The sequence below is a fragment of the Larimichthys crocea genome, chromosome X (assembly GCF_000972845.2).
Source record: "Larimichthys crocea isolate SSNF chromosome X, L_crocea_2.0, whole genome shotgun sequence".
Taxonomy (NCBI): Eukaryota; Metazoa; Chordata; class Actinopteri; family Sciaenidae; genus Larimichthys; species Larimichthys crocea.
Window position 1 is genome coordinate 3999498 of NC_040020.1, and position 17406 is coordinate 4016903.

Here is a 17406-nt window from a genome sequence, read left to right on the forward strand (position 1 = left end):
CTTTCCACTGTTTCTCTGTAGAAATGTTTAAAAGACTTCTTTGCCAAAAACATATTGATTGCACCCGGCCATTTTGCCACCCCTCTCTGTCTTCTCTAGGGGAGTATGGATGACTCGCACCAATCTGACAGGTTTCATTACGCTGCTGTGTAGGGTTCGGCATAATAAAAAAACTTTTATGAAAAACACCCCCCTCCTTCTTTATATCTAATATTTTTTGTATTGGAAGTGGTATTTTTTTTTTAGCCTGGGAAGTTCGGAGAGAGGAGTAATGTCTCAATTTGCATCCGCTCATTGCGTTACAGCTCGTTTGAGCCTGGGAAACATTCTCCTTTAGGGCACTTATGAGGATTAACATAAACCCAGGTCCATGAACAGTTATAGTAGACGCAATTATGTGTAGAAAGTGAGGCATTTTATACAAGAGTGTGTGCTGCTGCAAACTGCAGTCACCAGTCAGCTGTATCTTAAATGTGACCTTGTGCCGTTTGGTCCCACCTATGAGTATTGGTCACTCCTTGGAATGAGAGGCATGAGCAATTTCCTTCTTTATTGACACAGCTAAGAGGTTCGTTGATTAGATTGGAGGCAAAGAACTAATAGGTCCATACCCATCAATCGACGTAAGGTACAGTTCGGGGCAAGCCATCAATCAGACTGATTAAATGTAATGGTGCACAGGCTCTCTATGCCAATATATGTATTTTCATTCAAACCAAGCATGTGCTATGTGATAATCACAGAAGGAAAATGCTTCCGTTTTCAATGTTTGTCACACGAATAGTTAAATGACACTCACAGGCACAAATATACAGGCAGTGGTACATAATTCTCAGTCAAATATTTATTTATACATTATTTATTTTAAAAGGATGAATGCATGTGTGTTTCCTGTGCTTTGGTCTTTGTATAACATCGTAACAAAACAGCAATTTAGCTCCATTCCGCACAAATGTAGACACATTTTTCCAAATGTATTCATCATTTGTTATGTCGATGAGGAAAGGCAAGGTCAGTCTAGTTATACCCAAAGTCCAGGAACCAGAAGGGATCTCTGAGGGAGCGTAGTTAACTTTTTTATTATTATTTATTGACCTAGCCAAATACAACTCGTTCTCTCTCTTCATCAATCGTTTTTACAGTCCCACTGAGATCATATTCAGCATCATAAACCTTCACAGGTTTGGATTGGACAGAAAAAAATCCCATCACTGCCTAATGTGAGAGCGCCAAAATAGTTTACAGCTCATGCAGCGAAAAGCAGGACAGTGGGGCCATGTTTGTTGTTGTAGCTGAAAGTCTGGACTGGGAAATACTGGACTTGAACACTGGTTTCCACAAGGGCAAAGATGTTCTTATCACAAGCAGACAGTGCAGCACACTTCTGAAAATACCTTGGAGGTTGCAAAACATTGCCAGATAACAGGTTATGAAAAATCCCTGATAAGGTTTGTGCTGAGAAGTATCCAAAGTGCAGAGATCACATATGGGGCCACCACCGTCTTGGCTGTACTGCTTCTTCCGCCTCCCAGCTAATCTAAATATTGGCAAAGATGTGGATCATCAGTGGACCTAAGGTGGACCAAATGATGCCTGGGTGCTCAGATAAGCCTTCTGTAACGGCACTTGACTGTCAATCAAAACGGTCACGCTGTTAATTATGCACAACTTTAAGCCTAAATGTCATTTGAATGAGTGAGTAAAAAAATAATAACAAATTCACCCTTTGTACAGTTGTCATGAACGGGGACCAAAACTGTTTTTTTGTACCAGGCTGTAAACATGTTTATTTCTGCTGCGAACATGGGCACTTATGGAGATTTGGGGCTCCTGCAGCATGCCTCAAGCGGCTTACAGTTTTTGACACTTCCTTATTGGCTTTACTCTACAGCCACATCTTTGAAAAATCCAAGATGGCAGATATAAATTCTTCCCTGCTCATTGGAGTGCTGCCACTAGTGATGGGTCGATCGTGAACGAGCTGGTTCGAAGAGCTGGCTCTTTTAAGTCAACAACGGGAGCCGGCTCCTGTCAGCAAGCTAGTTACTAGTGCATTCATTGGGTCTGTAAATGAAATGAAAACAATTGGCTACAACAATTTACTGATTAGTCGTGGGCCGATCGATCCAAATATCGATAGTATCAATACCACGTCGGTATCGGCTCTTTTGCAATTGCAATGCTGCGGGCATTTTCTATTTAATTATAAACTTTGTCCTAATTCTGTCCTGGGTTTGAAACACTTAAGGTCATGAAAATGTATTGAGATTTAGCAATTCAATGCTGCATCCACCTTATTTATTGAAAAGTATAGGTATCGGCGATACTGGCCAGTATTTACCTGGTATTGGATCAATAATAAATGTCATTTTTACTTTTGAATACTTCACTACAAAGGATGTATTTAATAATTTAAGTGCTTATATATATATATATATATATAATATATATCTATCTATATAATGTGTGTGTGTGTGTGTGTGTGTGTGTGTACACATACAAATCATAGGCTATAAAAGGCAAAAGTGGTTAAAAAATGAAGAGCCGTTTGGGAGCCGAAAGAGTCGGCTCTTCTTGGTGAGCTGATTCGAATGATCTGACTCACTAAAAAGAACCGAACTTCCCATCACCAATGGCTGGAAGGTGTACTGCAACATTTGTTTGTTTGTTTGTTTGTTTGTCATGTTTTGAAATATTTGTTATATTTTCAAATTTCGGCCTGAGATAGCAAACCTACCTAGAGTGAAGTGATAATTAAAAATGAAAGAGAAACCAATGCTGTGAGGTGTTGTGAGTCCAGGACTGGTCCAGGACATCTCTCAGAGTCCTCCAGCTTCTGTTTGCGCTTCATAATCGGTAGCAGCCCACACACAGCATGCTGTTTCACCGATTAACACACATTTACCCGGATAATCACTGTGTTCAAAGCCTATGTGCGTGTGTCTGTGTGTGTTTGGATGTCACTCACTTCGGGGTTGCTGGGACGGTCAAGTCGCTCCAGCTTTCCCCCTGTTGGCTACTTCATGCAAAACACAGAAACGAAAGAGAGAGAGAGACAAAAAAAAGAGGGTGGGAAAGGAAGCGAGGAAGACAACAGTCTGGCACTGACCGCGTTTGTTGTTTAAGGAGGAAATGGTACGCAGCTCAGGCCGGGCTGCTCCTGCCTCTGTCCCGTAGCTCTCAGCTCATCTGTTTGTTATTTACGCACGGCTCGCTTTGACGCACGGAGGCTCGTTACCGTGGAAGTATTTCAACCCGGAATGCCCGAACCAGCGGCCGAGCTAACACGGTTTTAACGATGGCTTCGGTGCGGATGGTCGGCAAAGTTACGGCGAGACTTTTGGGAAGTATTCATCCTCCTCACTGCTCTGCTCTCCAAACTACTCGTCCGGTTACGTTTCTGCACCAGGTAACCATTAATCTAATGCGTCGTGGGTTTGTATTAATTTGAAGTGTGCATTAACATAGTTGACGAACTGGTTTCCTGCTTTTTTTGACGCTTTAAACAACTTAAGTCATTTAAGGGCACAGAGGTAACTCCTTATTTTCTGCCACATCAGACAAACATCTCCATTTGTGCAAACTTTAGAAAAATCTTGGTTGTTGGATCTATTTTTTTTCCCACACTCCCTCTTGATTGAGGTTTGTATGACTGTGAGGAAAGGCATTTTCTCTTTTCAGCCTGCCAAGCTCTCTGTGATTTTCAATCAGGACTTTACAGGGCTGCAGATAAATTATTCAAAGCCATTACATAGCTTTGCAAAGGGTTTAGATGGTCTAAACGTGTCTACATAACTGACTGATCATTACTGTCTCATTACTGTCCCCCTGAGGAAGGACGTCCCAAGATGTGCCCATTTGGAGAAAGAGACCACAGGCTGCTAAATATACTTCTAAACTTTAAGTAGAGACTTGAAACATTGCTGTATTCTGCAGCCTACAGGTCAATATCTTATAGTATCATATGTCAGTGTTGTGCATAAGATGCAGGGTGAATGTCTGCACAAGTGCATGCATGTTGGTGCATGATGAAATGAAATTGAGATCTTTTTTTTGTGGTGTGTGGTTTAATAACAAGGTGTTTTTCAATTACCTTTCTTTTTTGTGTGGTTTAATAACAAGGTGTTTTTCAATTACCTTTCTTTTTTTTATTTTTATTATCCATTTTATCATCCACTGCAAGAAATTGCAGAGGTCAGCTAAGTCAAGAGCAAACAGATCCCCCGAGCGGGTGCCTCACATCCTGGGCAAGTGCAGGAAGAACGCGGCACACACACTGTATCGCTAAATGTGGTTAGTGTCTCCACATCGAGTGAATATTGACGTGCAGTTTGTGGGATTGAGGAGAGGAGAAGGAGAAAAAATAAAAAAAGGCATTCTTTCTGCGAGATGGGCAAGCTGTCATGAGTCACTCCTGCATGGCAGAGTGACTAAGATGACTATTTTTAGACTGAACCATATATAAAAATCAGAGCTGCAGTTTCCCACTTTTCAAACGACATATTGCGAGAAAGGTGTTCTCACAGCAGGCCTTGTTTACCTCTGTGAACACAGTAAGAGCTCCTCTTCATTGGTATGCTGAGTATGCTCCACACAAGTCATATTTTCACCAAACTATGGTTAAGGTCACCACTTCCTATTGTGCTGTTGCCTTCCCTGAAGCCATGAAAGGGACAGCAGGAGCATTTAGCCGCCTTAAACACATCCATCAAGGGTCCCTGCAGGTACATGGTCAGCATCTTTAACCCCTAGGTCACCAGGATGCCCTTCTACATACGTGACTTATGCCTGATACTCAAAAAATCGATTTTATGCCGAATATTAAACAGGCTGATTCAACGCTGTGTACGTTTCCATATCCAGGTAGAAAGTTCTCCATCATAATGTGAGATGGTAAGGTGTTGAATAAAGTTTAAGCTGTATGGCTGCATACAAAACTACTTGGACTCCAGAGGTTGTGGATTCGAAAATGAAATTGGTTCCTATACCCCCTTGTAACAGCAACTATAAACAACATATAGTGAGTGTAAGCTGGCATGAACTGAGCTTTGTGAGCTGTTGTTTAAACCTGAGATGTGTTCTCCAGTGGGTAGACTTGAAAAGTGTCACTTTTTTTTTTTGCCACATTTCATTTTAAAAACAATAACAATGTAAAGCTTTTAAGAGCGCACAGGAGATACAACCTCCAGCAACTCTCTTTCAAATGCTGTAATTTCTGTATCGCCTCCAGCAAAAGTTTGAACATTTTCTATCCAAGCAGACATTTCACTTTTATGAGACAAGCTTTAGGGAATCTGTCTTTTTTGTCAGTAAGTGGTGGTGCTGTCAGATAATTTGCTTCTTCTCTGCAGTCAATACTGGCAAGCTATACCGGTGATACAGTGGAGGTTGAAATGCCTCTAAGCAGGGCATCCAATGCAAATAAGTGATGTTTTGCAGCAGCAGGTCATTTTTCATTTCCTGTATTTGCAGTAACACATAAAAGGGACAGCATGCAGAGTACATTTGTTTGCAATTTTTTCCTGAGTGAGACGAAAGGATCAATATCAGTTTCCCCTGTCTGTATCCAGTATCGAAATGTTCAGGAGGCAGAACAAAGACGGGGAAGTGTAGCTCCATTAAAAGTGTCCAAACCTTTCTTATTTACATTTCTATAAACATACATAGTACCTCCTGAAATGAAATGCTCTTTCTGCAAACCGCAGGGCATGACGACACACATTATAAAGCACACATGATATATATACTGTTTTCATAGCAGGTTGCCAGTTCATAAACTCTACTCCCTCTGTGACTCCTACCAGCTCGCTGTCAAGGCACAACATGACAGCTCTGGAGTAGCGCTTCTCCCTGCTCCCCGTTTTTGTGCCTACTGGGTTAAATCTACTCCTAACACACTGAACCTTCGCACAGAGATAAAGACTGTCAGGATGTACTCCACCACTTGACAGTTGGTGTTTGCGAATCAAAATGTCCTAAAATATAACTTTGTTCCTTTTGAAGTATGGACACAACACTGCACAAGCAGGGTTCCCACAGCTTGCAGGAATGAATCAGGACTAAATCGCATCGTTGTCGTGGTCAGTCTGTCACAACTATTTGGTTTGTCCTTTCTGAATTAATGAGAACAGTTGTGCCTGAAACGAAGACAAATTTCTGATATTGCACAGAAACGATGAAACCGCCCTGAAAAACGCTGCGACAGCTAAAACAAGCTTCACTTTGTCAGCCAAAGGGTTGACATTCTTTTGCCTGACAGCTGGCTCCATCTGCTGCCGCGCACATTTCATCACCTGGACTGGCACCATAATGAAAGATGGAAGAGGTTTCATTCCAGCAAGACTTGACTGCCCGTCTCAGTGTCAAGAGTGGCCATACCAGACGCAGAGATGTGCTTTATTAGTGTAGTCTCCACAGAAATAGAATGAAAATGAACTCCTGGTATATGCACATAGACATCACCCGTAGGGAGACTTTCAGACTTGTGTTTCACTCAGTTGATATCAAGCTCTTGAAGTCAAGGCCAGCGCTGCACAGAGTGGAAAATTCCTAAACAGAGCTGTAGTGAGAGAAATAGTGCAGCAGACTCCATTAAGTATTATCATGTATTCTGGGACGTCTGGTGGCCTAGTGGTTAAAACGGATACCCTATAACCACAACACGCCCAGTTTGATTCCACATGGGGACTTTGGTTACCCCTTTCTCCCTCTTTGTCCCTCTTTTCTACTATCGACTGTCCAGTAAAGATGAAAAATGCTGAAAAAATTTGGATATCTAAACTGGAAAAGGGGAAATACAATAATACGAGCTGTATACATGCAGGACCCATTGCAACTGGAATCCTATCAGACAGAAACCCTCTGGAGGTGGGCTGTCTCGCAGTGTAATTAGATCTGAGTCAGGTGTGAATGCAGTCAATAAAGTTAAACCACATTTTGTGTCCTCCTTCTGTCTCAAGCAGGACTGTCAAAAAGACTGCAGACAAGCTCATAGTTTGGAAACGAAAAATGAGTTTGGTCTGCCAACCTCTTTTGCACACTTTGATCTGCAAGTCAATCTGCAAATTGCTCATTGCTCAACAAGAACACTTAATACCAGACGTAAATGCAATTGCATCAGACTAAACAGATGATGTGAGTAGATACAAGAAGGTTTTCTGATATTTAGTAAGTGTGGTGTTGAAAACTTTGGGTGTTTAATGTGTGAGGCAGCTTGACTGATGCAACTGTGCAATCGGCAATGGTTTTAAAGTGAAACTGAGAGTTCGAAACACCAAATACGCCTCTGTTGAGTCATTCCACTTTAACTTCGATAAGAATCGCAAGGTACTGCCAGGTATAAATAAGGTTTTAGTTTTCAATCTTCCTCCAAACTTTAGAAGTAATAAAATGTTATGCAACACTTATATATATATTGAGGAAGTTGAAAGTGTTATTGTGCCTCACTTGATACCTGAATATCTTGAATATCTGGCACTGGCTTTAAAGCTTACACTTGAGCTAAGTGGAATGAAAACAATGACAACATGTACTGATGAGGATGTTCATTGGACAAGGCAATCCCAGAGAATCTTAACAGTCATACAACACAAGTGAATTCATTTCCTTTGGCTGCTTAACCGGAGTCGTTTTTTTTTAATCTAACAACTTGCAGCAGTTATCTCTTGTGCTTCTAGTCCTGGCATGACCTTGTGATGATGCACAGCTTTGGCTATGCGTGACCCAAGAGGGAATATGACTCACTCATTTTGGTAAAGACAAAGTTGTATGTGGCAGTTTTGCTTTTCAATTCAGGGAAGGAAGTTGTATTTGTTGTTTTTTCTGTTTTTTCTGTTTTTCCTGGTAGCCGCACTGGACCTTTCCACATTTTTTTTGTCCTCTTCTTTTAAGCATTCAGACTCTGTCGTGTTATGCTGGGCTGCATAGTGAAGAACCGTTAGCTGATTTAAGCTTGGAATATCTAATAAATATAGGGATTTGGGCTGAGCTATGATTAACTTTAAGAATAAAAGTGCTATGAGTGCTTCGCCTTGATATTCTGCACCACCCATGAGAAGTCCATCTTTATATTCGTAGTATGCATTAAATAAATTAAATCTGGCTTTTTGTTTGGCGTAATATTGTGTATTTATAGTTTCCACATTGTTTTTATCCTTTGTTTTTTATAATATATATATATATAATACATTTTTTACCAAACATTTAATAAGTGCTGTGCAAGCACAAACCTTGTCTTTCCAATACCTGCATGCCCTCATACTGCAGCCAGCTTCATCCAACTGTATTTCCACTCCATCCTTCTAGCTCGACCGGTTCATTAACCAGATAGGAGAAGACAAATGCTCCGATGCAAAGCATTCTCATGGTACAGCGCAGGCTGTTCTTGGTCATGATGGCAACAGGGACTAATTCAAATTCTCATCTTGGCAGCTTTCATTTTTCACCGGGGCCTTCAAGCCATTTATCACCTTCACACATTTCCTTTCCGCCTGCTTCAAGTCATGCCTCCAAGATACTGTAAGTCATTTCATTATGATCACACGTGTCTGCCTGTGGAAAAGTCACGTTCCTTTACTTAGTGGTATCAAAGCCTTAACGAGAGTGGTAGGAGATGCAAGAGGCCATAGCTCAGTTATGACAGGATCCATAATGGAGTGACCTGCTGGAAGACTGCAGGAAAAATGAGGCTGCTTGTCACAGTGATAGCCCTGCTCATTGTCGTGCAGGAAGACTCGGCCTGCTTCACCGCAGAGGAGGGACATGGCAGTTTGTCTCCATATTGCACGGTTTTCACTCCCCGTCTTCTCTCTCACTCCCTCTTGGTATGGCATAAATAAGAAACGCATCGCTCGCAGGGTAAATATACCTTCAGCTTATTGTTTTGACAATGAACAGTTGGAGGAAATTATTTTGGTGAGGAGGAGCAGGTGTGCAGCGTTGTTCCCTACAGCTGTAAATTGACAAAAATGTGCAAAGGACAACTGATAGACAGCAACCACCCTGCACTCTGATTAGTTCTATAATTGGGACTTGTGTTTTGTTTTTATAAGCAGACAGATGTTCAGCTGACATGCGTCATCTTGCAGAATAGAAAGGAGAAGAGCCCACTCCCTTCCCTGCAGGCTGTATGTGTGTCTTGTGACATGGCATTGGGTGTGATCGCATGTTATTCTTGTGTTTGCTTTGCATAGGCTTGTTCAGGCAGTACAGTCTTCGCCCTGTATCCTCTACAACCCTTTGCAATGTGTTTGTTTATGGGTGTGTCTCTCTTTGCATGGGAGTAGCCCCAATGAAACAAAAGATAAAGCAGGTTGAGGTTGGATATTTTTAGTAAGTAATTGGTCGCATGTAATCTCTGTCTACCACACATAAAAATACTGACTCGAAAAAGCAAAAGTATGACCTGAATGTATCTTAAATTCAGAATGTAAGTCACGTAATTAAGATTTTATTTTAATTCGTCTTTGTCAGTGTCTGCATTGACAAGTGTTATGGAAGTCAGCAATAAAAAGTGATAAATGATTAATTAAAAGCTATCACCACCCAACTATGCCGGTAGCAGGAAGGCTCTTTGTTGGTGCACCTCTTTAATGCAGATTGCAATATTGAAATAAATATTGGATAGTGTCCAGAGGATTAAATTTAGCTTTATGACCTCCTGACTTTTCCTCCATCACATCCAGAAGGTTGCCTTTTTTTTGTGTGTTGAGTGAAATATAAACGGTTTACAGTGTTTTCCGAAATATAAGCCGCTCCTTTTTTCCCACGCTTTGAACCATGCGGCTTATACAACGGTGTGGCTGATTTATAGATCTTTACTGGGCATCGGCCAACGGGAAGCACTCTCTAGCAGTAAATCCAAAAGTGAGACAGACATGTAGGGAAAGATTATGCACCAAAGAAGACGCTAGTTTTGGATGCATATGATGCAGCTTTTAAGTTAAAGGCAATCGATCTGGCCGTCAAAGAAGAAAATAGAGCTACTGCACGTAATCTTGGCATCCTGTGTTGATGGCGTGTCTTAAATTAAAACTTAAAAAATCTTCCACTTACCGTCTTTCTGTGTAAATACCTCATGTTACAACTTGTAAAACCTGCGGCTTATATTCAAATGCAGCCTATATACTGTATGTACAAAATGTATTTTCTTTTCAAATTTGGCTGGTGCGGCTTATATATTCAGGTGCATGCTGACATCCTAAGATATATGCAATGACAGTAAAAAGAATGGACAGCGCATGTGCGACGTCACCCGTAGGTTTCTGAAGAGCCCTTTTGAAGCTCGAAATGTGCCGAGCTGGCCGCCACCATGTTGGCTGTCCTGCCTAATCACAAAATCAGCAAAGACGTGGTGAAGTCAGACATTTTAATACGGGCAGTTGCGGAGGTTGAAACGTTGAAATGTTCTGTAGCCAGCCTCAAGCGACCGCTCAAGGTGCTACACTTTTTGGCACTTTCTCGTTGGCTTCATTTCCCAGCCATGATGATTGAAACTTTAGGCAAAACATCAATATGTTGATATATATGGTTCCATGCATTAAGACTAGCAGTAAGATTATTCCCATAGGGAACATAAAAAGCATCATTTCATTTGCTCCTCATGTGTCGGTCATTGAATGTAATGAGACCACAGGCCTCATCTGCGGCTTTTTAATAGTCTTGTTCAAAAACTCAACCCCAATGTTCACATATTACTTAACACAACATATTGTGGCTAAGCTGTTTTTTTTAATGTCCTGTACATAGAATATTTTTAATGCAGTGTGCTAAAGACTGTAATAACACAGCGCGAGCAGCGTGGCTTTGGAAATGGACTATCATTCATCACACAGCTGTCGGACTGTATTATCTGCCACAGTAACCTCGACGTGTTGATTTAGAATGGGAGTGGTATATGTGCGGCAACATACTCTATAGAGTCAGTCAGCTGTTGAATTGATTTTGGTCAGTGATCCTGCACATACACACACACACACACACACACACACACACACACACACACACACCCTCCCATAAGGTAAACAGCCCAGTCTCGCTCCAGATCTGCTGTTTTCACATCAGCAGTGCACCAATGTGCAGCGTGAGCTCAAGTGTTTCTCGACTCACTCCCCTGTTAAGCTACTTTGACATGAAATGTTTGCTAATGAGAGCGACGGAGTAGAAGCATTTTATTCAGAATGCGGCTGCTGCATTTGTTAGCAGTCAGCGCCTGCACCGCTCAGTTTAATGAAGCGCTTCCAGGCTGTTTACCAAACTACTGATGTGTTCGCTGTCTGAGGTTAACTAACAGAAATACCAGACTCTTCCAGGGTTCAGAGACAGCATGGTTATAAACAACTGTTCAGTGTTTGGGTGATATGATGACAGTGAGATATTACACATTTGGCAGCTGTCTGGTATGGCACTGCTACTACCTGCAACCCCTCATCACAGGTTATGGCGTCAGTGTGGACATGAGTTGCAAGCAGTCCAACCAAATAAATACTGGAACTATTTTAGAGGCCTTAATGAACCGGTGTATAGGATTTAAAGGCATGTAGCAACGTAACTGCAATTGCAACTGCATCACCCTTTCTCTATCCGGTTGTGTTTTTCACACTTTTTGTGCCACCATAGTCCTATAAAGAGCCAGTTTTTAGTGTTTTCACTCTGGGCTGCTGTAGAAGCATGGATAATAAAATCTTACACACTGGACCTTTTAAGTATATCGTATTTTCATAAGAAAAAGCAAAACTAATTGAGAAGAGTCCAAAAATTATATATATAAATTTAAGAAAGAATTCAATAAAGATATAAACACATAAAAAATATTGTGACCCCTGACTCTGTTTGTCCATAAATAGGCTTATTGTCATAAATGGCTTGTTAATTTATCATAAAATTACACATACACAGGGATGCAGGATCACCCACTCTATCCTGCACTGTATGTTTCACCACTTAAGACTTCAGATCTTTCAAAGCAGAGAAAAGTCATTAACGCTTGCAGAGCTGCAGAGCTACATTAGTTAAGTCAGCGTTGAGTCATTTTATAATAAAATATGGCCAAATTCTCTGATTTTAACTTCTCAAGTGTGAATATTTTTAATTATCTTTGAGTCTGCTATGGCAGGAAAACTGAATATGTTTGGGCTTTGGGCAAAATTAGACACTAGAGAACATTTTTCTTGCATTACTGGACCAAGCAAAGAATCGAAATCAAGAAAATGATTGAACCTTGTTAACCCTATGCTTTGTGTGTGCAAGATTTATGGGGCTCTATTTATAGAATACGGCAGGAATCAATCATAGTGTGCATAACAATGTTTTCATTAGAGCAGTAGTCCACCATGTTGAACCACCATGTTTCTACAGTAATGAACAAACACTGGCTCTAGACGGGGCCTTTTGTGATTTTCATTTAGTTTTCGTGTGTTTCTGCATCCTCCATAGTTTCTTTTTCATGCTTGGAAGGACGGGGTGAAACAAGGTGGCTGTAATCATCAACTACACCTCAGGATGCCGTTAAATCCTACACACCGCTGCTCTAACTTTTATGATCGTAGATGCCACCACGCTTGTGTGATTATATCTGGTTGCATGAATTCTAATTTGTCCCCTGAAGATATTTTCTCTCATTGTCCACAGAGAGCCGGTGTGCTGATGTGTAGGTGGTAAAGCTCTGTGACAGTTTTCAGCTGTATATTAACAGCTGGAGATCTCACACAAGCTGAGCAGATAAATCCGGTCTCACTGGGATCACTTTGTTTGGCTCTTTTTGGGACGTAGAGTGTTTATAGAATCCCCTTTTCCGTCACAGTATTGTGCATCACGTCATTAGCAAGCTGACAAAGATTTGTGGTTTAAATTTGTATGAAATCTCCAGATGACAAAAACCTTTCAAGTTGTCTTGCCATGTTTCTTTCTGTTTCATCTTCTGACCACTGTAGTCCACGCTTCAGTTTACTCATTGCACATCCTAACCAGTGAAGCGCGAGAGACTAAGGAACATCTACTCCAGCACTGAGCCCCAAGACTTGTTTGCTTCCCCAGCCCATGACAACGGACTGCTCCCTTTCTCCGCTTTAATGTGGTATTGATTGGACGAACTCCCTGCTGGGGGACAAAGGGGTGGGAGAAAGTGATTGCCACATCCTTAGATGTCAGTCGGAGAAAGATGTATTCATGTGGGACGGAGTCTCTGTGGAGGAACCTGTTTCACAGGCTCAAAAGGCCCAAGGTTTTACTGTTAGACACCCAAAGAATGTCAAATACAGGGCAGCGACGTGATCCTGCTCACTATGATAACGAGATGTTCCTTGTGGATGCTTTCTCTATTATCAGGTGTGTGGGAGAGAATCAAGGCCGTGCAGAGCAATAATATGTTTCATTGGCATTTTATTGAGAATTAAATGCATCGCGCTGAAATTTAATTAACTAAATGCCGTCCATCAGCAAAAAGGAGCCGGTTTAATGAGGAATCAGGTCAGATTACACACCATTGAGAAAAGGCGGTGAACCAGAGTGCAAACGCCGGCGAAGAAAGCCAGAAGAAAATCATATTAACGTAAAAGCACTCTTGAGAGTGAAGCCGAAGCCTGAAAGAAATCAACTCAAGCCAATTCAGATCCTACTTTTTCAGGATGCTCTGCATGTGTTGACTCTCAGATGACAGCTGATGTGACAGTTTACCAAGGGAGGTGTGTACTTTGAATATAAAAACAAACCGAGTCAGCTGATTATGTGTCTTTGTTTTGTTTTTTTATCTCTCAGGTTCAGCGGAGACTGCCTCTACTTGGAAATCATCAAGCACTTTTCTACAGTACACTCCCACCCTCCAGTGGTAATACACAGTCACTACAGCCACATGATGATAAATTGCTGTATGCCACATGGCTGCCCTCTGTCCGGGGCCTTTACAATCACTCCTGCTGGGTTATAAAAAAAATATATGTCAGCTTGACTTGATTACCTCAGCACAAGACGCATGGCATAAAAGCACAAACTCGACATATTTCAACCCCCTCATTGTGTTGCAGATGTGTCCTTGAAGTATAAATATGGTCGTTTGGTTCTGGAGGTCCCGTTGTCCTCCAGGAATGAGAAGTGTCTTTTCTTCCTGAGGCCGATGCTGATGAATGTTGGAGACCTGATCTCAGACCTGCAGAAAGAGGACCCAGGAGCCACTGCCTCCATTCTCTCCAAAGGTAGGACACCACAATTGTTGGCTAAGCATGAACCGGACAGGTCACATTCCTCCGGATCACTCATTTTTATTGCTATGTGGTCGGGCAGGTTGGTGGAAGTGAAAGCTGAAGAGCAGCTTGGATTAGTCCGGCACGATGCCAGGATTACTTCACGAACCATTAATTCATTTTCACCACTGTTGCAGCATTCACCCTAAAGGTTTTAAAGGTTAATCAGATCTGAACAGAGAGAACAGTCATTTGTTGTACTTTGCTTGTAACAGATATAGGAAATGTATCTCATTTGTAACAGCTCAGTGGTTTCTAAACCTTTTTGCTTGTGAGAGCTTAAAATAAACACATTTCTACTTGTGAATCTTTAACGCAGGTTATAACCTTACAGGGGAAATCACACTGTACAAGTCATTGCATAAAACTGTTTGCGGCTTCAAAGGGAGCTGTGTGAAGTCTAAGTTACCTCAAGTCTTGTTGGTGTCAGTTGGGTTTGAAGACGAAGCAAATCTCCAACCACATTGTGAGCGGTTGATGATATCGTGCAGTATCTGTGGTTCTGCTGCATCAGTTTTAATGGTTCTTTTAAAAGAATGCCCACCATATGGCAAAGGTTAGGTGGATTAGGAGTGCAGTCCTAAATTGGTGGAGTATTCTATGTGTAGTACTTTATTGTGGCTCTGAGTTCAACCAACCGTCTTAAATTGTTTATTTTGTTGGATTTTTAGTCCCCTGAAGGGATGAAAGTCTAATATTTCACAAGACAAAAAAAAGCTGAATATTCCAGAAAAGTTGCAAAAAAATTTTTTTTTTTAAAGTGAAAATAAAGATAGTTTATCGATTTTTTTTCTTTTCTTTTTCTAGCCTTTAACCACCACATGACTCCTCAGATCTATCTCAGTTTGGCGACTGCAGCAAAAGACCAACTGTAAATGAGATAACACGATGTTGACTCCAAGGCACTTACAATGAAGTCAAACATCTTAGCTATCCTCATTGGCAACACTGCTGCTGTGTAATTATGGGGTATGACTCACATTCTCCTGACTGGAAAAACATGTTTTTTTTTCTGTAGTAATCGCTCTATCTGTCTGTGTATCTACACCACCCGAATGCGACACATGCAAATCACCAACCGAGGCAGGCTGACTGGTTACCATTTCAGGAAAAGAGGACATGTTGACAAGAACTGTAGTTTTACAGTGATGAGTTACGTTGTTTAGCCTGTGGATACTGACCCCAATCGCAAACAAGGTCAATGAGGTTTATCTAGTGTATTCAAGGAGGCTCCGACAGGCATTTATTTTATCATGTTGCATGTCATGAAAGTACTTAGTTGGACATCTGTCCTCTTCTAACAGATGGAGAGCGTGTAGCCACCACGACGCTGATCGATGCTCTGCTGGACAAGGACTTCCAGCTCGTCATCAATGATACAGTTTATAACGTCTGCTCTCCTGAAAAGGGTACAAACACATTTCTCTGCGGTCATAAATGGTTCTAATTTTGCCTGCTTGGTAATTACAACTCAGGCCTGCTGATAAATGGCAGTTATTATCTCTCCAGGCGTGACTCCACTCGCGTTTCATTTCACTTTCTCATCCTCATCCACCTTGCTGTACCCTCTGCTGCAGTGTCTACGTCCAGCGAGCATGCCATGGGACTGGAGGACATGAAACATGTCGTGCATCTGCTGCACACGGCGCTCCACCTGCCAGAACACCACATACTGAAAGAGAGGCAGCTGCTGGAGAGACTGGACATCTTGAAACAGGAGCTTTCACCTCTGGAGAAGGTAGAAGATGCGTCTCATTAAACATTTCTCCCTCGTTACATCCCCTTGATAGTCTGTTTTTAGTAATGTTTTTGGAAGGAACAGGCATTTGTGTCCTGTTAGTTTTGTTGGACAGGGTAGTATAATTTGGCTGGTAACCCACCCCATCTTTTATTTACTGCCCAACAGATGAAGGCACAGCTGTCCCAAACAGCACAGTTCCACACATCCAAGGTTGTCTGGGCAGGTTTGGCCCTGTTGTCTGTGCAGGGTGGTGCTCTGGCCTGGCTCACCTGGTGGGTCTATTCATGGGACGTCATGGAGCCCGTCACTTACTTCATCACCTACGCCACCAGCATCGGAGCCTTCGCCTATTATGTCCTTACCAAACAGGCAAGTGTCAGGAACAACAGACAAAAAGTTCCAGTCATGGACTGATTGAATTTAGATTTTTAGATCAGTACCACTGTAATGTCCGTGCATTAATGAAAGTAACTTAGTGGATTTCCCCAATATGTGGAACTATTTTTCTTTAATGTAAAATTATTCAAACCTGCAGCTCAGTTGTACAAAATCATGCATGTGTGCAGATATGTTTGTGTTTTTCCTCCTCTCACTGCTTTCTTCTTCCCCTCAGGATTATGTGTACCCAGATGTTAAAGACAGGCAGTTCCTGAATTACTTTTATAAGGCGGCCAACAAGAAGAAATTCAACGTGACAAAATACAATGAACTGAAGGATGAACTGTCTCAGGTTTGTTAAATGGTTCACTTTTTTACAGTCACTCACTCATACACTCGTACACTCATGATGGTGCTAAATGAAAAGTTAAGTAATCACCAGATACTATGATTCACTCTAAGGCTTGTATAACTGTCATGACATGCAATAGTTGTTGAGACATTTTACTCATGGTGGCACTAAAGGAACTGTCAGGGCATGACCAAAGCCTCCACTTTCATCTGTTCATTGACTTAAGACACCAACAATGATGATCCACTGCTTCCAGGAAATCAGGCTGAATTCATCTTTAATAAGTGGTCTGTTTTTTTCTGTGTTAGGTGGAGGAGGACCTGAGACGTCTGAGAGACCCAACCCAACTTCAGCTACCACTCGAACAGATCCAGCCAAATCCATGAACGGAGCCAAGCCTTATATAATGATCACTAACGCTTAGACACTCCAGAGAAAAAAACAAATGTCCTGCTTTATTTTGATAACGGTGCATTTATACCAGGAATCCATATCATTCTGTGTTTTGTTTACAGTCTTGATAATGATGCCAATTATATCTTTGAGAAACACACAGACACTGCGGACTATTGAAATAAAAAGTATTTCCCAAAACGTTGGGAGAATCCCCTGTCTGCCTCGTGTCTTTTAAGGAAATGTGTTGTGATTGTACTCACTGCTGGTAGACAAATAGCCCAGGGTTATTTCAGAGGACTGAGATT

At 41.6% G+C, this 17406-nt stretch overlaps 1 protein-coding gene across 1 annotated transcript; it reads left to right on the forward strand.

Annotated features, from left to right (window-relative positions):
• Window positions 1-3006: 3006 nt before the first annotated feature.
• On the forward strand, window positions 3007-17319 carry LOC104927261 (calcium uniporter protein, mitochondrial). The gene is made up of 8 exons (XM_010741298.3): window positions 3007-3409; window positions 13753-13822; window positions 14019-14186; window positions 15539-15643; window positions 15812-15972; window positions 16141-16344; window positions 16589-16705; window positions 17014-17319. The coding sequence occupies exons 1-8, from the start codon at window positions 3299-3301 to the stop codon at window positions 17089-17091; spliced, it is 1014 nt and encodes a 337-aa protein (XP_010739600.2). The 5' UTR covers window positions 3007-3298; the 3' UTR covers window positions 17092-17319.
• Window positions 17320-17406: the final 87 nt, after the last annotated feature.